The sequence below is a fragment of the Acinonyx jubatus genome, chromosome A2 (assembly GCF_027475565.1).
Source record: "Acinonyx jubatus isolate Ajub_Pintada_27869175 chromosome A2, VMU_Ajub_asm_v1.0, whole genome shotgun sequence".
NCBI lineage: Eukaryota > Metazoa > Chordata > Mammalia > Carnivora > Felidae > Acinonyx > Acinonyx jubatus.
This window is the reverse complement of record NC_069383.1, coordinates 19,345,349-19,370,704: the sequence shown is the minus strand read 5'-3', so window position 1 is coordinate 19,370,704 and position 25,356 is coordinate 19,345,349. Positions and strand designations below refer to the sequence as shown.

Here is a 25,356-nt window from a genome sequence, read left to right as displayed (position 1 = left end):
ATTGCTGTCTATGCAACTGGTGGACTGTGACTGTGCCAGGCCCTGTGCTGGGATAAGGAATTAGCTCTGCCAATAGAGCCATATGCTGAAGTGACACTCATTTAAATGAAACAGTACCTGCACATCACAGACGTGTGGTACAGCTCAAACATAAATACAAGCAAATAAACTATCCAAGTGAATTTGTTGAACTAGAACGTTATCGTAAAAAAATTTCTCCTTAGGATATATACTCAACTGACTGATTCCTAGAAATTTCTTTCATTATAGAGACATTTCTATTCATGGTAGTTGATCTCTAGTACGTAAATCTAACTTTAGATATTAGTCTAGAAGTAGCAAAATGGACTCATTCAAATGTCATTGACTTTGTACCCTGCATTTGTCCCGTGTTGGGAGATAGAGTGAAACTGGAATTCTGTTTGTGGGTCAGCATATGGAATTATAAACATGTTATATAATTACAAGATAAATAACCAACTAGGATTCAGAGGTAATACCCACACTGGGCAGTAGGCACCTGAATGCCCCTAAAGTAACTCAACCTATTGGTAGTTCTTATGAATGGTTTCATGAAGAAAGAGGATGATGCAATACATAAAATTAAAATATGGGATCCTGTGCAGATTTCATTGAGAATTGACTCTACTACTGACTTCGCAGTTACTTATCAACATCTTTGTTGTATATGCAATGCTTTCACCTAAAATAATGGCCAGGTGTAAAATGGACCATTTGTAGCACGACAGGAAATTCAAGCTATGTAGACATTCCTCTGTGTTTATTGTGAGTTCTGTAGAAGCAGTTGATATTGTTATGAAAGTATACTACTGACCACTCAGTGAAATACAGGCTGTGAATGGTGCTTTCTTGTTATGACGATGAAACTGACATGGTAGCAGCAGTGATGAGAGGTTTCAGGTCGTTTCCTGAAGTCTAATTGAGCTAAGATAGGATGAGAAGTTCTTGAGTTGTCTTTTGAATGATTTTTCTTCCCAAGAGGGGAAAAAATGTGGAGACTCAGTATCCTGTGCTTAATTCTGACCGAAAGGAGGAATCAGCGGGAAAGTGAAAGTTGTATTAGTCTTTGGAGAATGTTACCATATCATATTGGAGTTCACACAGCAAAGTAAACACCAGGCATGGCTAGATGTATCATTTTCAGAAAGTTAAATTTTCAGACGTTTAGAAAAATATTGCTGTGATCCCATGATTAGAACCTCTGAAAGAGAATATAGTTCATGTTTGTGGGAGATGATGCAACATAAAATTTGCACCATAGAAGGCTAAGTAATTTCGACAAGAAATATCATACTTATTCTATGATAGTGTATATTTTTTAACAGCCACACATTCTCTCTCTCTCTCTCTCTCTCTCTCTCTCTCTCTGTCTCTCTCTCTGTCTCTCTCTCTCTCTCTCATTTAATCCTCATAATACTCCCATGAAGTAAATACCATGATTATCTCTATTTTTACATCCTGGGAAACTGAGACACAGAGAGGTAAAACAACTTACCCAAGGACACAGAGCTATTAAGCAGTCAGTGGTGGGCCAGAATTGGAACTTACCCAGTTTGCTTCCAGTCTAGACTTTTAATCTCCACACTGCTGCCTAGCATCTCTCAAGCTCTTTGAGGAGCCCACATGGAAGGATACAAGAATGAAAGAAGAATGAGTACATAGTAAGCACAGAAAATGTAAGCCTTAGGTAAAGTGTCAGGGTGGCCAATACCCAGAACCACTGGATGGTCATCAGAGATGCCGAAGACAATAAAATTTAGCTGTGTTTAGGCACAGAAAGAACAGGAAATGGATGGGTCCAGAATTGCTGAAGTGGTGAAGGTAGTGTTAATAAGAAGGCAGAGTCACTCTACTTCTTCTCTTTTGTTTAAAAAGGGAACTGGTTTTCAAATGAAAAGATAGAAGACGAGTCATAGTAAGAAATAAGCGTGAGGAAAGCATCAGGTGACTCGTGGCTTTTTTTAAGTGCAATTCAAATGATTATCTTGGGTTATTCAGGAAATTTGCGAGAAAATGTAGAACATGTAAAAGACGACTTAACACTGGATTATAGCAGATATTCCTGTTCTCAGAACAGTGAAATCTGAAGAAATTCTAGAAGCTGCAGACTAAAGTTTTGCCATAATCCCAAGAACCAACATGATTGGTAGCACCTAGAAAGAAATGTGGGGAGAGGCAGGAGCCACTGTGGGTTCACGAGAAGAAAAAAAATGTCCTCACTGCCCAAGGGCCACGGGAAGAGACTGAACAGGATGTATAGTGGAGGAAACAGGGGCACTATGCGTATATCCGTAAAATTAGTAGGCAGAGACCAAGTTTTACCATAATCCCAGTGTGGATATTTCATTTCCAAATGAATACGAATATATTTTCAGTTTAGATCTTGTGTCTCAAATCAAGATTTACCAATATCATTTTATTGTTCCTCTGAAAATAAAATTCTACTTAGTCCAGCAGAGAAATTGATGAGTACCTACTCTTTAAAAATGAATTTTCTGATGGATGAGCCTAAGAACAAAGAGATCAAAGCTTTTAGCGACCAATACGTGGTTCCTTCTAAATTTCGTGACTGTCGAAGGGCCAGTGATCCAAAATGTGGAGCGTGGAAGTTGTCACACGCTTAGTGTGCTCTAACAAACATGGGGTTGTTTTGGAAGATAAATTCAGTATTAAGCTAAAGCTTTTTATGTAATTGTTGATAAACAGCTCCAAATCGAAGCTAGCTCCTAACCTCCCTAAGAAGCCAGCTTTGTGGTGATCTCCATCTTTCACCTGGGATTTCATTAGAAAATAATAGAGAAGCCCACGGTACACTTTTCTGAAAAATTAGACTGGTCATTGGTTCCGTGAAACATTTTCCAAAGGAAAGGTTGAGTCTCCTTTGCAAGGGAGTCTTGGCATGTGCTCTTCAAGATGAGAGCAATTCATAATCTGTTCGGTACTTAGTAAACGCATTCTTTTTAAAGACACTAGAATTCATGTAGCTAAGATAAGAAAGAGAAAGCTGGTCACTTGTTTTCAAGTCAGTATGTATATAGACTTTCGTGCCATTCATTCTCAGTCTTTAGGAGTTTTCCATAATTTAAACGTTTGACTTTTATCCCCGCTTTGGCCGGTATCTGAAGGCTGGAGTGTAGTGGGAAGTGGTTTGCTCGTGACCAAATCCTCCTCTTCAAGGGCAGTGGTTTGCAAATGGCTCTTTTAGCAGATTTTTACTGCCAGATCTTAAAGGTAACAAATGGAAGTGGAGCTGTTGTGATTGAGGTGGCCGGGACACAAAACCAGGAGAATGGGGATCGGGAGGCCAGCAGCCCCGCTGAGCACATTCAGGACATCGTCGCCTTAGAGGTCACAAGCGTCCGTGAAAGGGGAGCCCAGGGATTCCTAGTGACTCTTCATCCCACTCTGTACTGCTCCAGATGTGCTCAGATCTGAGGTGCCCTAGCTCAGGAGGATCTCGGGAGTAGAAGGTTCGATTTAATCATCTAGACCCAGGACAACAGAAGCCACTTTAGGTATTTCAAGCAAGAGGGAACTTAATAGAAGGAATGAGATGTTTTTAAAATTGCTCAAAAAGCTTAGAAAACAGTGGGAAGGAAGCAAAGACAAGGAAAATAGCTGCCGGCTTGCAGGAAATGAGGAAATACAGGAGATGTGCCAGGAGGTGTCACCAGCTGCCGCGAGGAAGCAGCTGTCACCAGAGCTCTCCTGGAGCATCTGCAGTCCTCTTATGCGCCATCTGCCTGGGCATCTTTCCTCCACTGCAAGGGGAGGATCGTGCCTTCCCTCTCTCTGTGCCTTCCACAGCTTCGGGGAGTGCCTCTTGCTGGTGGGATCTAAACCCAAAACCCTGCCGGCACAGAGTTGGAAAATACGGTTCCTGAGCTTCCAGGGAAGGGTGGGGGATGATGCCAAGCTGACAACAGACAAGGGCACAGGTGTATTATCTCCTCTCACTTTCTACAATGGATGGAATCTAGGGTAATATCAAGACAAACATATTCCCAAGAAAAAACGAAGTAGCAAGTCTCCAATGGTAGTAAATTCACACACACACACACACACACACACACACACACACACACACACAGGAGCGTCTGGGTGGCTCAGTTGGTTGAGTTTCCAACTCGGTTTCGGCTCAGGTCAGGATCTCCCAGTTTGTGAGTTCAAACCCCACGTCAGCCTCTGTGCTAACAATGCAGAGTCTGCTTGGGATTCTGTCTCCTCTCTCGGCCCCTCCCCTGCTCCCTCTCTGTTTCTCTCAAAAATAAATAAACATTTAAAAACACACACATCTTTTCAAAATAAGCCCAGTTCAGCTGTTTGAAGCTTTCATAGAAGACCTGACTCGTCAGTGTCTTTACGTACATAATGAAATAATTTATAATACTCTTATTGTGAAAATAACAATTTTGATCACTTCAGACCCAAATGTTATGGCTGTATATAGATTCATGATCACTCCTCCCATCGCCGTGCCCCATGCACACACACCCGGGTGCACTTTTTCTCCTGTCTCTCCTCATAGCACCTTTGGCCGGGTGAAAACCATCTGTGACCGTGAAGTAAACGCTGATTCAGAATACAAATTTGACCTTACAAAGCCCTGTTTGAGTAAGGCAGACCTGCTCTCCCAAAAACACAATTTCCAGGCTTTGTTGAATATCCTTTTGAATTCCTAAGATAACGCCTAAGTTCGCTTTGCTGAAGAACCAAACGCTACAGACATCCTTTCCTTGAAAAGAAAGATCCCGTCATTCCTCCCTCAAAGGAATGTGAGAAACACGACTGTATCTCCTCATCTCCTCCCAAGCTGCTTCTGAGTCTCATTCCTTGCTTTCCCGCCAAGCTCCACTTCCTCATGTCTGCCTGAAATGCCGCCTCCTTTATTGAATTGACAACTCTGGAGAAAGTCAGTCTCCTCACTTTGTAGATTAAAAGGTAAAATTTAAACCTGCCACTTTTAGTCCCTTTTTCTGCTGTTTGCCTCCGCTGCTTTGAACATTGCCAGAATTCTAGTGTTCTCTTACTTTTGTCATTCCTCATTTTAAGGTCAGAATGTCATGAGTTTACACCTGTAAATGTCTTACTACAGCGTTTTCTTTCTGTCCATCAGCTGCGTGAACAACTAAGCCCACAGCTCTCCGGTGTCTTGCAAGGTGTTTGGATGAGGAAGGAAATAAGTCTCGGAGTTTCAGTCTCCAGGGTTCCCACCAAGAGGTCCGACAACAATAACTGAGATTTAGTAAGCACTTACTGTGTGCCCTGCATTGTCCTAAATGCTCTACGTGCGTTACATATGCCGAGTTCTTATGATGACTCTCAGAGGCTGAAACTGTCACCGCTCCAGTTCAAGGTCTTCACGATTTTGCCCAAGGTTATTCACTTAGTAAGTGGTTGAGTCAGAATTTAGCCACTACTTGCTGAGCCTAAACTTGCTCATTCCCAGAGAAATGTTATAGGTAGAAAAATGGGGTTCATAGTTAATATGAGAACACTCAGGTCCTTTTACTTAGAGAAAGAAAGTTACTTTGATTTTGAGTGAGGTAATACATATCCCCAGATCACATAGTTGCCAGATAGGTAAATGATTGCTGCTCTATGTAGCTTACCCTTAACTGGCCATAAAACAGAGTATAGGGGTTCCTGGGTAGCTCAGTCACACGTCTGACTTCGGTTCCAGTCATGACGTCATGCTTCGTGAGTTCCAGCCCCATATCGGGCTCTCTGCTGTCAGCACTGAGCCTGCTGGGGATTCTCTCTCTGTCCCTTCCCTACTCTCTCTCTCTCTCTCTCTCTCTCTCTCAAGAATAAATAAAAAATACATTAAAAAAACAGATTATGAACGTTTTGATATTTAGGAAAGCTGATTCTGGAAGCATCTATATGAACCGTTAATTATCCTAGGGATTATATGGCAAGGCCAGAATGCATGTGAGAACAGTATTCATGTGTTACTAATGTAGAAAGACAGAAATAGGGCTGCATATTATTAACCTTCACAAGGCATTCGTCAGTAGGTGTGTGGCACCAGCTCATCCCTTTAGCCTGCAGAGGGAATGTCTGACACAAGAGAGAGTACAAGGGGGGGGACTTGGTTAACTGTCATCTTGACTGTGGACTGGAGAAGTGGCCACACTTGTCCTCACTAAGGAGAAATTCTCTCAGCAGGATTCACACCGGCAGATCCGGCACCATGTGTTAGCAAGTGCGTCCTCCCTGTATTTGTTACTTGCAGCCTCAGAGGGAGCCGTCACCAACTCCACAGCTGGTCTCCGTGACTGTCTGTGTGCTCGGTGGCAGGGACAACTCTGTCTTCCGGATATGTCAGTTGCCTGTGTGTTGTCCTCACAGCAATAGGATCAGAGTGAGCAGCACATCTACGATTCTACCTGCTTTGTTCTACGCTAACAGTAGTTCGTGAGGGTTTTGCCGTTCGCTGTGTAAAGCTACTCTGATTGTTCCAAAGCCGACCGAAAGCGACGGACGAAGGAGAAGGAACCTGGGTTGTTGTTATTTATTCAGTCAGTACATCATTGTTTGAATAAGTAACAGTAGTCATTGTGATGGTAATAGCAATTGCCGTATATTAAGCGCTTGTGTGTCAAATACTATTCTAAGCCTTTGTAGATTTTCTCATTTAAAAAAATTTTTTTAATGTTTATTTTATTTTTGAGAGAGAGAGAAAGAGCACGAGCAGGGGAGGGGCGGAGAGAGAGGGAGACACAGAAGCCAAAGCAGGCTCGAGGCTCTGAGCTGTCAGCACAGAGTCCGATGCGGGGCTCGAACTCACAAACCGTGAGATCATGACCTGAGCCGAAGTCAGATGCTTAACCGACTGAGCCACCCAGGTGCCCCTATATTTTCTCATCTAATCATCAGACTCCTGTGAGGTAGGTACCTGACCCTCCTTTTACCGGGATGCAGAGATAAAAGCGAAGTTGTATCTGCTGTAGGTCAAGAAGATAATGATTACTTTTCAACTCCAGTCCAAATATATGGATGATGTAGCTGCCTGAATAGGAAAGTCCTGAAGAAAAGGCCCCTGGGAGAAGTCCAGTGCAAGAGAGACCCAGTGCAGGATGTTCCCTTTAACCCCTTCATCTCTGTCTTCATCTGTGGCCCCTGCTTACCAGTGTCGTCTCGGGCAGCGTGCTTGCTTTCTGTGTGGTTTGGTTTCACTATCTGTAGATGGACCTCATGTTTCTGATTTACGCTGTGAACAAGCCATCTCCAAAGGCTCTTTGGAAGATTTACAAATGCTAAAGCCGGAAGGATCCCATTGAGACATGACTAAATGTTATCTCTTTGCCACATAATATTTTGGCCTCTGAAATTCTCTTGAAACTTACATCTGGGTTGCTTATTCACGTAAAATATCTGCCTAAGTATTTGTTAACACCTCAAGATGCTTTTTGATGCAGGGTTTTACAAAATACAAAAGGCTCACAAAGTCCGCGGAAATCTAATAGAGTCCCACAATAGTGCCTTTCAGCAGCAAGGACGGGAGCTGTTCATTAGCTTTTCCTCCATTTCTCTTTCATATCCGGCAGGAGCTGAATTGGCCACACCACACGCCTTTTGAGTCGATGATTAGGTTTTTACCAGGCCTCAGGGAGGATTATTTGGAATAAAGGAAAAATCAATCTTCATGTTTCCCCCCCAGGACCGAAGGGGAGTAAGGTCTGTACTGTCACTCACAAGGCGTAAAAACCAGTGTGTCTGTGCTGGTTTGCCTTGTATAGAAGGAGGAGTCTCCAGCTAATGGCCTTGGATGACCTGGGGCTTGCTCAGGCCTGTTACCATCAAGCGCCGTTTTGTGAGTAGCAGAAGATGTGATCTTCCCTCTACAGAACTGCAGTGTGTGGCTTAAACCTGTTGGCTCAGAATCGGCCTCTTATCCTGTGGTAGCCTAAGAGAACAACTGTCCTTTTTTTTATCTTGGTTCTCATTTTTGTTTTGCCCTTTGCAATGAGCCCTACACGAATCGCCCTTGTTTTCCCTCCATAGGTCAGTATTTGGAATAATTCTTCAGTGTCGCTCCTAGCCTTTCTTACCCTAAAATGGAAAATGTTCCAAGCGAATAAGCTTTCACATTAGGTTGAAAGGCATTGTGGAGATTCAACGAAAAGAAGAAGATACGAAATTCTCTGATTTGTCCTTAGCGTGAAGATTCCATTCAACAGGCATTGTTGCCCAGTTTAAGGAAGAGCCATGGTCTGTGAGAAGGAGAAGGAAGTTACTGCTTCTGTTCTCACAGACCTCACAAGCTACCAGGGACTCTCTCTCTAGGCAAATACAGCGTGAGGTGAGCAGTGCTGAAGGCCAGAAGAAGAAGAAGGAGGTCCCTAACTTTGTGGCAAGTGCTGTGCGAGGGGCCACATTCTGCATTTGGTCGTCACAACAACTCTCTGAGGAGACACATGAGGAAAGTGAGGCTGACAGTGGTTAAGAACTGTTGTTCTAGGGGTAATAAAAAGTGAGAGGATGAATTCTGTCCCTCTGGGAAGCAGGACGAAAGAGTATGGTTTCATAGAGATGAAAATTACTCTTAAGCAGCATCCTTCAAACTGAGCTCTTCACTGGGTGTTGTATGGAAACTAATTTGGCAATAAATTTCATATAATAAAAAAAAAGGCAAAAAAAACTGAGCTCTTTATGAAAGTTTGCTCTTTGGGCTTTGTTTTATTTTATTTTTGCCTTATAATAACACATTCTTACATAAATGTTACTGAACATCTGTGTCGTTAGGCTGGGTGATAAGTAGGACAAGCATGCCTTTTCTTCCCCAAAGCATTACTGCCTCCAGTTAGGGTAATATAAGACATTTCAGAGGGGAAAGAGAGGGGTGACAGAGGGATGTTCCAAAGAACACGAAGTTATGTTGTCCGTAAGTCTATGACTAACAGGAGAAAAGGTGTAACACATCATCATTTAAATAACAGTAGCACGGAACGGAAAGTAGGTCTTCGCCTCCTGTACCCACTTGAAACATTTTTTTTTTAACCATCAGCGTTCTCAGTTAGGTGATTAGACCCTAGAAAAGCAAATATAAATAGGACACAATCACTTTGTGCTCTAGTTCCTCCATTCTTGATCTCTTTTTCCCTTCCCGGTAATGCATTCCTTCCATTTTTTTCCCACCCCAACTTGAGGGGGGAAAAAATTGCTTCCATTTGTCCTTCTTCCCCTGTAAGAGTAGACAAAAGAGAGCTTCCTTCTGGAAGCAGCGGTGAAAAGGGTTGGCATTCGTGCCGCATAGCTATTAGCTGTAAAAGAATTCATTGGTTGGGTGTTACGTCTCACAGAGTAGGCTGTATTTCCAGAGTTGGTTATACACATGGATGCATGTACATGGTCTAATCTGAATAACGTCTACATCGCTATCCCTTGCCGTTGGAATTCTATAGGCCAAGGAACAATCCGAGTCAACATTTTGGTTTTTAAAATCAACTGACTTTATTTGTTCACCCCCAAATCTTCTAGGGAAATCTGGACCGAAAAGAACTAGTTATTATTTTAAAAGAACCATTGCTCTTGAAATAGGAAGCAAAATGAAGAGAACCTACCAAACGTGATTCTTAGATAAGGCCTGCTCTTATACAAAAATGTAGCAAAAGAACTTCAAACTAGGTTCTGGATTGTTCAGTGGGTGGCAAGGAGTGACAAAATAAATTATTTGATCACAGTGGCAGAAGCTAGGACTGGCAAAGAATAGCGAGGGGTTAAAAATGTGTTTCAGGAAAAAGAATGAATGATGAAAAAGAGTCACCATGAAACGTTAGTTTCATGAAAGAAAGGACATCGCTGTCCTGAGAAGATTCAAATTAGACGCGAATAAGACGGTGGATCCTTCAGTTCGCGAAGATCACCTATGCTTCCAGAAGCCAGTAGGTTTCACAAACACGTAAGTGACGTACTTAACAAACACTTATAAAGTGACTACTGTGTACAAAACACGGGGGTAGGGAGACGGTTAGCTTGTATAGGCTTGCAAATAATTCAAGGGAATGAATAAAAAGTAGGGATGGTGGCACAGAAAAATTGAGAAGACTGAGGACAGAGCTAGCTCCCATTGTCATTGACGGTCCAGCTTGGAACCACAACGTCATAGTGTCTGACGCCTTTAAATCCTACCCCAGGGTTGGGCTCCACAGTAGCACATCCCTCAGGCATTTAAGGAGAGGGGAGAGTTAGGTGGGGGGTCTCCTGTCACAGCCCCCTTTGACTCCGTGAGCCTCATCAGTCCTTAATGTCACAGCCCTAATCAGCAGTCCTATTTTTTTATTTTTTAAAAATGTCAGCCAGGTAACAACATCAAAGGATCTCAAAATTATTTACAGAACCTAATAACCCATTGCTCTGGGAGGGAGGAAGATGCTATTACCACAGTTTTCTAAACAGGGAAACTGAAGATTAGAAATTAAGTAAATTTATTCTGGGTTCAAGCAGACGTCATTCTGTGGTGTCTGTCATTTTGCCATACAAATAGCAAGGGGAGTCAGAAATAACGATTGTACCAAAATTTGATCTTCTAAAATGTTTTCCAGCCATTAGATCTCATGGGATCATTCTTCATTGTCTTTTAACCATCTTCTGAAAAGCTGGGATTCACAGAGTTAACCTTTCTTTTCCTGCCATGATAACCATCTTTCCCTTTTCAAATTTATCACTTTCGCGACAGCTGATACCGGTCTAAGCTAATATTGTGGCAATTTTAGATAATATTGCAGATGCACAAGGACATCCTCACATGAATCAATTAAAGAAGTCACAGTAAGTTGCCATTGAAAGTGGAGCAGCTGCATCCTTGAAAACAGATGCTCTTCTGGGTCTGAATGAGTCCAATTTTGACTAATTTTAAGACTTAAACACATTTCAGTCTGGTTAATATTAGGATGTGGAACCACTTGAGACATCCTAATGTCCTAGGCTGATTGCCCCTCCATGACAGCATGTTGGCTTTCCTTGAAAGATGCTGGTTATTTGATATGCCGGGGACTTTAAGTCAGTCAAAAAGAGAGGACCCCCAAGTCTTGGCTGCCACAAGGTGGAAATTAAAGTGACTTCTAACGGCAACACAATTTATAAGGAGAGTGCTTGGGCGGTAGGAATTGACCAGAAAGCCTTTAGCCTGTGCTTCTGCAAGATTCCTGAATAGCCCAGGACACCAGTTATAATGAGCTATTTCCATATCCCCACTCAGCCCCCAAAATATACTCAAGAAACGAAGGAAGAAGTTATAATTGTAAGTGGCAAGCTCTGCCTTCTCTTTCCTGATTTTTATCAGTCTGTTATTATGTGAATTCTTTGTCCTGTCACGTTGGTCAATTAAATCACTTGTTCTGTTTAATTAAAAAAGCACTGATTGAGCTCCTGCCATGCCTCCAGCAGATATAGATAGATATAGATATATAGATAATCTCTGCCCTGAAGGAGTTAATGATCTGTTAGGGGGACATACTGATAAACAGATAATGCCAGTGGAATATGATAACTACTGTAGTAGAATTATGTGGAAAGAAAACCCCCAGAGGAGCCAGTGACCCTGCCTGGAGAGTCAGGAAACACTTCCTGAGCCAGAAAGCACGAATAGTTTAGAAAGGGGATTAAGAGCCCTGGAAGGTATAGAATCCTGAAAACAGCGAGATATGTTTTGGGAACTTGCTTTCAAAAGATGTCAGATTAAAGGGCCAGGATGGGAAGGAAGGGAGATAAATTGGCGAGGAAGGAGAAAATGGTGAAAGATGGAGAAAAACTAAAGTGTTGGACAGAAACCAAAAACCATGGAAAGCCTAGTTGTTTAAGGAGCTTGGACTTCAACATATCAGCAATGGGAAACACTGATGTTATTTTTACAAGAAGGTGACAAAGTCTAATTTGTGTTTTAGATAAATAACTCTACTTCTCTAACTCATATTTAGCGAGCTAAATATGGAGGGCTGAATTAAGGTAGAGGCCAGGCATGAAGCCTACTATTGTGGTAGTTCATGGAAGAGGTGAGGGCTAAACCAAGAAAATCACAACAGATCCAGAAAAGACAAAAGATATTAAGAGACAAGGGTGCCTGGGTGGCTCGGTCAGTTAAGCGTCCAACTTTGGCTCGGGTCACGATCTCATGGCTCATGAGTTCGAGCCCCACATCAGGGTCTGTGCTGACAGCTCAGAGCCTGGAGCCTGCTTCAGATTCTGTGTCTCCCTCCCTCTCTCTCTGCCCCACCCCTGCTCATGCTCTATCTCTCTCTGTCTTTCGAAAATAAACATTAAAAAAAATTTTTTTTAAGCTGTTAAGAGACAGGAAATGGAATTTGCAGAAATTAGCCTTTGCCGAGGAGAGTGAGGGAAAGGAGGGCTCAAAAATCACTCTCAGGTTTGCAGCTGAGATTCCTAGATTGCCACACCCCCGATGGAAAGGGAATTCAGGGTAAAGAGTAAATGCCAAAGATAGATAATGAGCTTAGTTTTGGACACACTGCATTTGAGATGCCTGTGGGATGTACACAGGTAAAGCTAGCCTGCACACACTTGATCACATGAAGTTTAGGAGTCACCAGTCCCTAGGTAATAGCAAAAACTATGAAAATGGATGAGCTCACTCAGAGAGAACATACAGAATGACAAGTAAGGGAAATGAATAGAGAAAAAAGGCCTGGGAACACCAGCACTCGTGGGTGGGCTACAGGGAGAGGATCCAGGGAAGGAGACAATGAAAACAATGTCAGAGACGTAAAAGTACATCCAGGGGTGTAGGGTGCCATCTAAGCCAAAAGAGAACATAAATTGAAGAAAAATTGAACGTAGCAGAGAACCTTTCTGAAATTAGGACTGAAAAGCACCCATTGGATTTGGCAATTAGGATATCATCTGAATAGCGATGTAATAATGTGGTGAAGGCAGAAGGATTATGACACATGGAAAAGTTAATAGAAGAGGCAAGACCACAGAGAAAGCACGTGTTGACGATTCCTTTGAAGTCTTAATGAGAATCTGAGGTCCTTAAGAGAGGGGTGAGGAGAGAATAGGAAGGACAAACCAGCAGCACAAATTTGGGAAGGCTGCCGAGAACAGGAAAGAGCCAAACCAAGCACTGGCAGAGGAAGGACAAGGGGCATGGAAGGTGTTCTTGAGATGAAGATCCAGAAATTTTTTTGCGGCAACGACCCGTACTTTTGTTTCCCCATCAAAAGATGGGTTGCAGAATTGGTCCAGGATTAGATCAAGCTGCCACTGAAGAGTCTGTTTGAAGGTCATTGGGCAAATGGTGACACATGGCCTCCTCTAGCTACAAACAAGGCTCGGAATGCAAGCATTTAGGTTTCTGGAGTCTTGCAGAGTGAGCAGGGGAGAATTGGAAATATGTGTTGGTTCACCTAACCAAGCAGTGTCTGCCCTAGAGAGCAAGTGTCAGCATCCTCATATAGAGCAATCAATTGAGTACAGAAAGCCACAGTTACATTGCCACAATTAGTTAGCTAGGAGTCTCAAAGATGCCTGCTTTTATACAATGGTTGTAAGAGGAATGGAATAGGACGAATGATCTGATGCGACCCCTCCCTAGTATTAGCAAAACAGCTCAAAGTGTATATTTTAATTAAATGAGCAAGTGCTAACATTTTTAAAGTCTAGTATATGTGGGCTTTGCTGATATGAAGAACAATCCCCAAGATCTATAACCACATAGCCTCTAAAAGGATGTGTCCGTTTGTGTCTGTCCAGTAGCCTTCTATCTTGACTATATCCCAAGGCAATTCCGTCAGCACTGCTTGTTTGTAGATTTCCACTGGACATTTAAGAGAGTGTTCCTTGTTTTGTGTGGTATTTGTTTGCCGTGCTCAGCAGTTTTTGCCTCAGTCTATTCCTTCCTGTTAAGAAAACTTCACAAATTTCAGTAAGCCCTCAGGAATTCAGAGGCCAGCTTTTCAGTAGAACTCTGGGCTGTGATTTTTCATGCTCCTTTACTAAAATGTTATGTTTTTGTTGTAGATTACAGTCAAGTGAAATGTACAATGTGCTGCTTTTTTAAACTCCTTTTTACCTCCCTCATTCCAAGTTTTATCTGGACTGTTTCTCTTCCATTAACTTACTCTACTTGGATTCTTTTTTTAATTTAACTTCCTTGGTGGAATTTGTCTAGAATGCCTTTGGTGGAGTTTAGGAGATCGGTATAACTCTGGACCTCAAGCCGGGCGTCTGATTTCTTCGGGGTCTGATTTCTGCACCTTATCGTTGGCACTTAAAGAGCTCTCAAACCACAGGAACTGACCGTCATTCGGCAGTGGAGTCCAGGGACTCAAAAGCCCTAACATGCTTTGAAGTATTAGAAAAGTGTTACTCGTAGTCACTGTCATCCAGTCTGCCAAATGAAAACATTATGAAGGCAGTGATCTCACCTCGCAATCGTACAGCATGAGCAGTGTTAACCTGAGAGAGGCGGCACCATGCCACGTGTCCATTCCTACAGATCGAGGTGGTGAGCATCTTGAACGACGCCAGGGCTGGGAGTAATGCGAAGACTATTTCAGTGCATTTCCTTCTTCCTTACAGATCAGATCCCTTGGCCTGAATTTGTTTGTTTGTTTGTTTGTTTGTTTTTTGTTTAATCTTTGCCATGTATTAAAGGCTGGTTCCCCAGAGGAGATCTTGGCCTTATGAAGCTGGACTGTCTCTCTGGGTCCTTCTCTGGGCTTAGCAAAGTCCAGAAACAGATGCAGCTGTGAAAGGCTGTGACTGCAGACACCGCTGTAGTCAGATGTGACTCTACCCTGTGAGGCAAACCCCTCCTGAGTTAGTCAGTGATGCTTTGCCAAATCTTACGTGCCCTAGATCCCAGGAGCCTTTCTTCCAAAAGATACTGCGTCCTCTGACAGAGAGAAGAATTTTCAGATGGAAAAGCAAAAAAATACCAGTAACGGAATTTCAAGATGGGATTACCTTTTAAGTACCTTGTTGCTATAATTAAGCTTAAGACTCTTAACCTGGACAAGTCACATGCCAATGAATAATGATAATTGCTTATTATTTGTATAATTTTAAGGGGGATTGACATGCTGTTCTTCTATGTGTCTTACCTACAATGGCCCATTTAATGCCCCCCCCAAAACCCCATGTCATAGGTACTATTATCTCCATTTGACAGCGAGAAACTGAGGCAGACATAATTTAAGGATTTAGCTCTCAGTCACATAATAAGTAAGTAGTGGAGACAGGATTCAAAGCCAGTCTTGGAAACTCTAGAGAACTAAGAACTCCTCAATGAAATTGCCAAGTTAATTGCTGGTGATCTTTGAGAAACTGTGGGTAACGGGATATGCAGCAGAAGTCTAGACACAAATGTGGTTCGCACTTTTGCTGTTAAATTTTGTCAATTACTTGATAGGGATACAGAAGGTAGCTTTCTCAGATTTTCCACAAAGACCTTTTGGGGCTTTTAACTGATTATAAGCTCTGTACAAGTTAAAGTAGAATACAGCGTGCTCTGCCTAACCCCCACCCCCCCCCCAAGAAGATTTCGGGCTTACGTGCAAGCAGCATAGCATCCAGAACAGGGGGGCTGATCATTCTCTCTAGAAAGGTCAGACCTACTGTAGTATTTACTACACATTTCAAGGGACAGAATGTTTTTGTTAGCAAATTATGAGAATTATAAAATAATTCAATCTGATTAGTTGAGGAATACCTGAAAAACTGGGGACAGTTAGCCTGGGAAGGGGAAGACTTCAGGGAAGCCAAAAGAGGGGATATCTTCAATACTTGAAGTACCAGCATATAGGGCAATGATTGCAAAGTTGGTAGGATCAGAGCCAGTGATTAGAATTGAATGGCAACAGGGGCGCCTGGGTGGCTCAGCTGGTTAAGCATCCGACTCTTGGTTTCAGCTCACGTCATGATCTCAGCATCGTGACTTCAAGCCCTACGTCAGGCTCTGCACTAACGGCTGACAGCGCAGAGCCTGCTTGGGATTCTCTGTCTTTCCCACTCTCTCTTTCACTCGCTTGTGTACACATGTGTGCATGTGCGTGCTCTCTCTCTCTCTCTCTCTCTCAAAATAAACAAACTTAAAAAAAAGAAATTAACGGCAACAGATAACGGCTAGATATAGATGGTCAAATCCTTCAGAGATGAAGTAGGCTGCCTTAAAAGGTATCGAATTTTCTTTCGTAAACATTTGTGTGAGTAATACAACCGGAAGCGCAACAGCCACTTGAAGATGTACAAGGGACACAAGCAGAGACCACATGGTTGGGCCAGATGACGATTAAAGTCACTTCCAGCTCTGAGTTTCTGTTCTATAATTCTGTGAGTTGATTGCAGACGATCGGTGTTGAATCGAGTACAGAGGTAGGCTGTCATGTCTTGGACGTCTCATGCTGCCAACACTGACATTAGCCAAATTGGTCAAAACACGATGAACAACAAAATAGTACATCGCTTCAACCAAATCTGTGGGCGCCTAGTGCAGTGACTGGTGTTTTCTCCTCACTTCTTTCAGTGCTGTCTCCTGCTCAAGAGAGCCACGTGAACATGGATCTTCCCCCAGTGTCGGAGCAGATCATGCAGACTCTGAGCGAACTTGCCAGATCTTTCCAGGATATGGCTGACCGCTGCTTGCTGGTCCTACACCTGGAAGTCAGGTACGACACAGCCAAGCCCGGGGCTTTGCTCTTTGAATGCACAGTGGCTCATAAATCGCTTGCTGCTTTCTGGGGAGTGTCACCACAACTTTTGATTCTGAGTTTTGATGCTGTCCTTTTTTTTTTCTTTTTTTTTTTTACACTGAATGTGATTTTTAGTGTTAATCAGTCACGGTAAAAGTTTTTCAGCATGTGCTGTATCGTCAGCGTGGTGATTCAGTGTTTGCATGGCTTGTGACATCAGCATAATGTGGATTTGAATGTCCCTACCAGCTAACTAGTCCATCTTAAGTCAGTTAATGACCTTTACTAGTCCTGTTTTCTCATCTTAAAAACACAACAATAATTCCTCACTTAGAGACTTTATAAATGAAATAATAAATAATAAGTACAATGCCGGCCACAAAATAAGGGCTCAAGTGTGGTAGCTCTGCGATTATGGTAACTTTATTGTCACTGATATTTTTACCGACATACTCTGCTAATCAGTAAGGAAGGGTATGGACGCAAGAACCATGGGCCCTTCCTACAAGAACTTAAAGCCCAGGAGGAGATTATGTTAGATAATAACTGAGGAGAAAAGTTTCAAACATCTTTGAATATGGCACCCCATATTCTTGGACTCTTTCCTTCCCCTGCAGTGTAGAACATTCTTAGGTTTGCTGGCCTCTCTTATCACAACTATGGAAATGGTAGAAAGAAAAGACTGGGAAGTTTTCAATCGTTTGCTCATTCAGTAAACATTTACCGAGTGCCCTCTTTGTGCCGGGCAGTGTTCTAGAAATTGGGATACGGCAATGAAAAAAACACTCAAGGTTCCTGCTCTCATGGAGCTACATTATAATGGGGGAATATGGCCAATGAGTGAACAAAAAAGATGATTTCTGAAAAGTGCAACAAACAAAATAAAATAGCATAATGGAATCAAGCAATGCTAGCCAACAAAAATGTAAAGTGAGCTATATGTTCAAACCACATAGATAATTAAAATTTTCTAATAGTCACATTTGAAATAGTAGAGAGAGACATAAATTATAATCTATTTTATCTAAACCAGTGTATCACAAATATTATCATTTCAGCATGTAACTAACCTGAAAATTATTGATGAGCTATTTTGCCTTTTTGTGTACTAAGCCTTTTAAATTTGCATATTTTACACTTAAAGCACCTTGACATTCAGACTGGTCACATTTCAAGTGCTTGATAGCCACACATGGCTAGTGCTGTCATACTGGACAGTGCAGAGAGTAGCTGGGTTTGACTACAAAGGGGGATTGGCTTTTTTGGTTTTTTGTTTTTTAATAGTGTGGTCAGAGAAAACTGACAGGATGACAAGAAGGAGCCATCTGTACAAAGCCCTAGGAGAAAAGAATTTCAGACAGAGAGGGCAACACTCCAAGGTCCTGAGAAAATCGAGCTTGGCAGTGCTGAGGAATGGAGAGGGGTCCGGTATAACCATAGCCCTATGACCAAGGAGGTGGGAGGAGTGGAAGGGATACATAGAGAGGCGGGCTGGAGCCTGACCATGTGTGGTCACCAAGCCTGGCACATTGTAGCGACCCTCAGACCAAGTAAATAGTTCAGATTTTATTTTAAGTGCATTAAGAAGTCATAGAAGGGTTGTAGACAAGGGACAGAACTTCATTCATTCATTCATTCTTTCATCCATTTACCTTTTTTAAAGTCTTTATTTATTTATTTTGAGAGAGACAGCAACAGTATGAGCAGGGGAGAGGCAGAGAGAGAGGCAGAGAGAGAATCCCAAGCAGGCTCTGGGCTGCCAGCTGTGGAGCCCCACGTGGGACTCGAACTCACAAACCATGAGATCACGGCCTGAGCCAAAACCAAGAATCAGACTCTTAACCGACTGAGCCACCAAGGCGCCCTCCCCCCGCATTTACGTTTTTAAAAGAGCACCTTAACTGTTGTTTGGAAAAGGGATGATAGGAAGAAATATGAATGGAAGCATAGCGACCATTGAGACCAGTTACGAGCACCAGAGTAACAGGTGGAGGTGTGCCAAGGGTTGGTTTGAGATATATCCCAAAGGTAGAGCTGATGAAATGTGTTGATCAACCGGGTCGGGCGCAGGGGCTGGTGGCAGTGAAAGAGGGGACTCAAGGAAAACCACCAGCTTTGGGGTGAGAGTAATTATGTGGATGCCAGGGCCATTAACTAACTGAGGTGAGAAAGTCTGAAGGGAGGAGAAAGGTTGAGAGAGGGGTGGAAGCCAAGACTTCCGTCTTGGAAACGTTCAGTTTGAGATGCTTCCTAGACCTCTAGGTAGCAATGTCAGATAGTTGGATAGAGACTTTTGGGACTTCAGGATCAGAAAACTCAAGATCAGAGACTATATACATTACATCAGAAAGGGTGATACATTTTCTTCTATATTACCATGAGACGTTATTAAAGTTTATGGAGTATTTTGCTTTCTCGTTTGGAGTCTGTACTATATTAAGTTTTTAAAAATGTAAATAGACTCCCTCTGTCTGTCCCTCCCTCGCTCATGCTCTGTCTCTCTCACTCTCAAAAATGAATAAATGTTTTTTTAAAAAATGGGGGGAGGGGGCGCCTGGGTGGCTCAGTCGGTTGGGTGTCCGACTTCAGCTCAGGTCATGATCTCGCAGTCCGTGAGTTCGAGCCCTGCATCGGGCCCTGTGCTGACAGCTCGGAGCCTGGAGCCTGCTTCAGATTCTGTGACTCCCTCTCTCTGTCCCTCCCTTGCTCATGCTCTGTCTCTCTCACTCTCAAATATGAATACATGTTAAAAAAAAAATGTAAATAGGATTTTGGTTCATCACATGTTTGGACTCCAGTTAGAACTTGGATACCTTTAGGGTGCTGGGTGGCTCAGTTGGTTAAGCGTCCAACTTCGACTCAGGTCATGATGTCACGGTTCGTGGGTTCGAGCCCTGCATCAGGCTCTGTGCTGACAGCTCGGAGCCTGGAGCCTGCTTTGGATTCTGTGTCTCCCTCTCTCTCTGCTCCTCCCCCACATCTCCCTCTTTCTCTGCTCCTCCCCCACTCATACTCTGTCTGTCTCTCTCTCTCTCAAAAATAAATAAACATTAAAAAAAAAAGAAGAACTTGGATATCTTCAGGTGTGCTCAGGCAAAGCCAAATTGATAATGTATTGTGGATGTCATTTCTTTTGTATGTCTCCTGCTTTTTTCATTCTTCATTATCTTGTCCAGTGAGTTACTTCTTAATTGCTTATGAGCACCTTGTGAGTGGAGTAAGAGAAGAAGCATTGCAGATTTGAAATGTTTTACCCAGCATTATTTCCAATTTTGTTTCTCACTTGCAGCTGTCCAGAAAGAAAGGCTCTTCCTCTGTGTTTTCTGACTTGTTTTACGATAGTTTGTAGATTTGTTTTCTATTTATTTACAGGCTGACAGTGAAATAAATCGGGTGGTTTCTATGAATAGATAAATGCAATAGACAAAACAAAAACCAAAACAAAAAACAGTAACATTCTTATGCCTCTGTTACCCGGGTTGCACAGAAAAGCAAGGGAACATCAAATTAATTACTATCACAGCTCCTGGAATTTATGCTAGTGATTGTGTTGGGAGCACAGCGTCTTCCACATTCAGAATTAGCTGCTTGTCCTATAGTTAATTCCAAGTGGGAGATTTTCAACACATTTGAGGAAGTCTTTTAAATCCTCAACCTCTAGTCTGTCCTTTTTATTTTGGTACATCATGACAGTACTATTCTTAATGCTGAACATATTTTAGTCATTATTTGTTAACTCTACAAGAAACTGCCCATTGCTCTATCTCCTTCAACATTCGTTTAAAAACAGAAAAAGGTCATTGTAAGCATGAAGAACAAAAAGGACCGAGTTTTAGAGTCCTGGATGCAGAATTCTCTTTCCTTGACTTTCACTCAGAGCACTAAACATGTTTATTTTCTCAAAGTTAAACTCCTTCATCTTATAACATGGTTTCAGCATTCAGGTTGCTTTCTTATGAATGTGCTCCATATTGTCTTTGTCCCTTTGAAAGTATGGTAGATGACGCTAGGCAGAAAGCTCCATGGATGGCTCAGATAATGAATGTGGACACACTTCATTCATTCCTTGTCACAGGAATGTGCATTTTTGTGTGCATCTGTTTATACGGTTGATGACACTGTATCAATAAGCCGTACGTATAGGATCCGTACACGGTCCTATAATAATGCTGAAATAAGGAGACTGCTGAGCGCTCTGGATATCCACAGCGCGTGACCGTGGAAGAGACTCTCGGCTCCCAGAAGGCAGGAATCAGGTGTGCCTTGTTCATTCCTGTGGCTCCAGAACCTGGAACAGTCCTGCTACATATTAGGTGCTCAATAAAAACCTGAATGCTTCTTGCGAATTAGCTGGTTTGAAATCAAGCCTCGATAAAACACGTGCTATTTCTCCAACCAAAACCTGTTGCCCTTTCAAGAAAATGAATTGGTTTGGAGACTCTGTTTTCACCATATGCTGTCTAAGAAGTACAGAGATGCATGCCCAGCATCACCCTTGTCACCAGAATCTGCTAGTGTTTGTTTTGTTCCCATCCTGCCATACAAGAGAATTAGAACTCAGGCCCTGTCACTCAGGAGCTGGTGCAATGAAGAAGTGCCTGGTTAGGTACTGTCTCTGGTACTTTTACCCCAGAAGCCACTGAAATAAGATAGCACCACAGAAATTAACAGGGAAAAAAAAGTATGGAAAATGCTAGCAAGAAGTCCAGAACAATTTTAAACGCCCAAGTGTGTCTTTTTCACCAAATTTTTTTTATATCCGTAGCCTGTATTTTTCTGTAACATGTTAAAGTTCAAGCCAGAAAGTGTTCTCAAATCCAGTAGGTTCTGCATTTAAGGACCCGTCCAAAGAGCATTTGACATTTTACCTGCGTCACTTTCGGTCACATTTAACCAATAATCAGCCCCTTTCCACAGTTTGAAGCCTAAGGCAAATGACACCCCCAAGAAATGAAAGACATGGTGAGACCATTTAAAATTGTTGAGGTGGTGTTTTTTTTTCCTATTTGAACTTTAGAAGAAGAAAATTAAGTTGCCATTTGAGTCCAAGATGCCAAGAATGTCACCTTTATCGGCTGATTTCTCCCGCCATCAGGAGGGCTCTAAGTGGGTTCAACAGCAATCGCCTGTCACTGTTGGGATCCTGAGTGTGCACTTTCTGAAAATCAACCACCCTGCTGTGTAATCAGCAATATTTGCAGAAAACCTTAATGCCAAGGTCGTGTTAAGGTCAGCAACAACATGCCAGAATCCAAAGAAAACACTTTTTGAATTTGACATTGGCCAGCGACTGTTTTCTTTTTCACCTCTAATCACTGGGGGAGAGGAAGATCGTACCTTAAAGCCGTCTTACTTCTCTCTTCTGCCACTCACTTCAGGATCTTAGAAGCGCTCCCCTCCAATTCAGGAGAATGTCCCAAGCAGTCTCTCTCCTTTCAGTTGCTCCCATTCTTCACCATCAGCCCACCCGTTATACTGTGCTAGAGTGATCTTGCCAAAGCTTGTATCTGATTCTATCATTCCACCTTTTAAAATCCTAAGGCTCCCACCTCCTAAGGCTCCCTAGAAGCCATTCTCAGATGAAACCCAGAATCCTTAGATGGCCTCCAAAGCTGAATGACCTACCCATGTCCCCAGGCTCACCTCATGCCCCTGTCTTCATATGTGATCTCTGCATACCAAAAGGAACCACTTGTCATTCCTCAAAACCAACCTTCATTCACACCCTCATGCCTTTGTCCAGAGTCTTCCATTGCTAGAGTTATGTCATCTGTAATTTACTGTAAAAATACCTTAGCACTGATGGCTTGATCTTATTTTCAGCTAAGAGCTGCTCAGTTTAAATGTCAACCACAGTAGCCATCAATTTCCCTAGTCATGAATCCCACCCCAGATTGGTCAACTTTCATTCTATCAGAAGGGTCACCTTCCGGAGGGCACTGCAACCAGTGCAGTTACTAGTATCTTGATAACACTATACACCTTGCCAATTAGCAGATGAATGCCAGTATAAATTTTTGTTGGCGAAATTAGTCATTAGTTGATGCAGCTATTAGATCACCACTGATAATGAAACTGAACTGATAGTCAAGATACTTAGATTCCCCTGCATGAGCAGGTTATAAGAATACATCACATCCTATACAAAATTATAAAACCTAAAACTATAAAACTTCTAGAAGAAAACATAGGGAAAGAAATTCTGTGACTTTGTGTAGGCCAAGATTTATTACATAGGACCCGAAAAACACCATCCAAAAAGAAAAAAATGATAAATTGAAGTCCATCAAAATTGAAAACCATTTTTTTAAAATTTTTTTTAACGTTTATTTTTGAGACAGAGAGAGACAGAGCATGAACAGGGAAGGGTCAGAGAGAGGGAGACACAGAATCTGAAACAGTCTCCAGGCTCTGAGCTGTCAGCACAGAGCCCGACGCGGGGCTCGAACTCACGGACCGCGAGATCATGACCTGAGCGGAAGTCAGACACTTAACCGACTGAGCCACCCAGGCGCCCCAAAAACCATTCTTAAAAAGACATCACTAAAATGAAAAGACAAGCCAAAGAGTGAGATAAAATATTTGTAAAATGCATATCTAATAAAGGAGTTGTATCCAGAACATATAAAGAACACCCAAAACAACCCATTAAAAAAGTTGGGCAAGAATTATGAGCACAAAGGTATATGGATGGCAGGCAAGCACATGAAAATATGCCCAACATCATTAGTCATTAGGAAACTGAAAATTTAAAATCACAATGAGATATCACTGTACACATCTATTAGGATGTGTTTTATTAATTTTTTTTTAAACTAACAAACACTGAAGGCTTTATGCAGAGTGAACTAAGTGTGACAAAGACAAATACTGCATGGTGGCACTTATATGCAGAATTGAAAAAAAAAAAGTCAAAGTCATAGAAACAGAATAGGAAAGTTGTGGCTGGGATTAGGGGAAATAGAGGTTGGTAAAGGTACAAACCTTTAGCTATAAGGTTTGAATAAGGCCCGAGAATCTAATTTAAAACATGGTGACTATGGTTGATGACACTGTATTGTATAATTGAAATTTGTTAAGATGCTAAAAGTAGAACTTAAATGTTCTCATTGTTATTAAAAAAAAAAAAAAAAGAATAAATATGTGATGGACATGTTCATTAACCAGACTGAGGAAAGCCTTCCACAAGGAATGTGTATATCAAATCATGACGTGTACTTACAACGTCTCACAGTATTATAGATCAGTTATACCTCAGTAAAGCTAAAATCTTTTTAAAAACTGGCGACAGTAGGTGCTGGTGCGGATGCTCAGCGTCTGGAACTCTCGTACGCTGCTGGTAGGAAAGCGAAATGGCATAGCACCTTTGGAAAATAGTTTGGCAGTTTCTTTTTTTTTTTTTTTTAATTTTTTTTTTAACGTTTATTTATTTTTGAGACAGAGAGAGACAGAGCATGAACAGGGGAGGGGCAGAAAGAGAGGGAGACACAGGATGTGAAACAGGCTCCAGGCTCTGAGCTGTCAGCACAGAGCCCGATGCGGGGCTCGAACCCACGGACCGTGAGATCATGACCTGAGCCGAAGTCGGACGCTTAACCGACCAAGCCACCCAGGCGCCCCAGTTTGGCAGTTTCTTATAAAATTAAAATATACTTATCTACATGACCCAGCGATTCTAGTACTTACCCATTGGAAATGAAAATTTGTATTTACCCAAAATCCCGTACCTGAAGCAGCATTTTGTGATATCACCCCAGAGTAGAAACAGTCCAGATGTCAACAGGCGAATGGTTAAATTGTGGTACCTCCATACGGTGGAGATCTGCTCAGCAGTCATAAGGAATGAACAATAAAGTGGATAAATCACAGATGCCTCAGGCTGACCACAAGAAGCCAAACTCCGAAAGCTGCATACTCTATGATTCCATTTATATGGCACTCTGGACAAGACAGAACTATAGGAAGGAAGCATAGATAGGTCAGTGGTTGCCAGAGCCTTGGAGTATGGGTAGGGGTTGACTGCAGAGGGGCTCATGGGAATTCTAGGAGTGATGCTGTTGTTCTATAACTTGATCATAGTGGCGATTGTACAACTGTGTAGATTTGTCAAAACTACACTACAAAATACACTAAAAAGGGTGATTTTTTACTGTTGATACATTATTTCTCAGTAAACCTTACTTTAAAAAAGAAAGATGAAAGCCAAGCCTAAAGATCCAGCATTACGGATAAGGCCCAAGGCTTTTGCAGCCATTTGTTTAGGAGTATTTCCTATTACTTAATGCAGACTATAAGGGTACCAGAATTTTGACTCTGAACCTCCCGTGGTACGATCAGACAGAGCACCTAAAACAATAATTAGGACTTCACTGAGCTTATAGGAAAGACTGTTCGAACTGTGCCTGCCAACGGATGGAAGGTTTTGGTTTTGGTTTTTTAAGAAACGCCTATATGTGTGGTAGAATTATTTGGACTGAAACCTGCTTTCATTACAGCTTAACACAAAGGTTATGGAGTGGCCAGTCTTGACCCATCTCAGACTTCTTTGGCAGTTACCAGTAACTACCAAAAAGACCCTAAGAACTGTGCATGGTCAGAGTGATCAGGCCATGTCAACAGAGGAATGCACTCCTTCCTCAAGCTCATTCAGATCATCTTTCTTACTTAAGTATCACCTCCT

The 25,356-nt window shown here is 42.2% G+C and overlaps 1 protein-coding gene across 1 annotated transcript in view; it reads left to right on the top strand.

Moving 5' to 3' along the window:
* EXOC4 (exocyst complex component 4) overlaps positions 1–25,356 on the top strand; it is a 743,049-nt gene that overhangs the window by 654,938 nt on the left and 62,755 nt on the right. Inside the window, exon 15 of the mRNA XM_015073047.3 lies at positions 16,511–16,652. Coding sequence (XP_014928533.2) covers positions 16,511–16,652 — 142 coding nt within the window. The remainder of the gene's footprint in view (positions 1–16,510; positions 16,653–25,356) is intronic.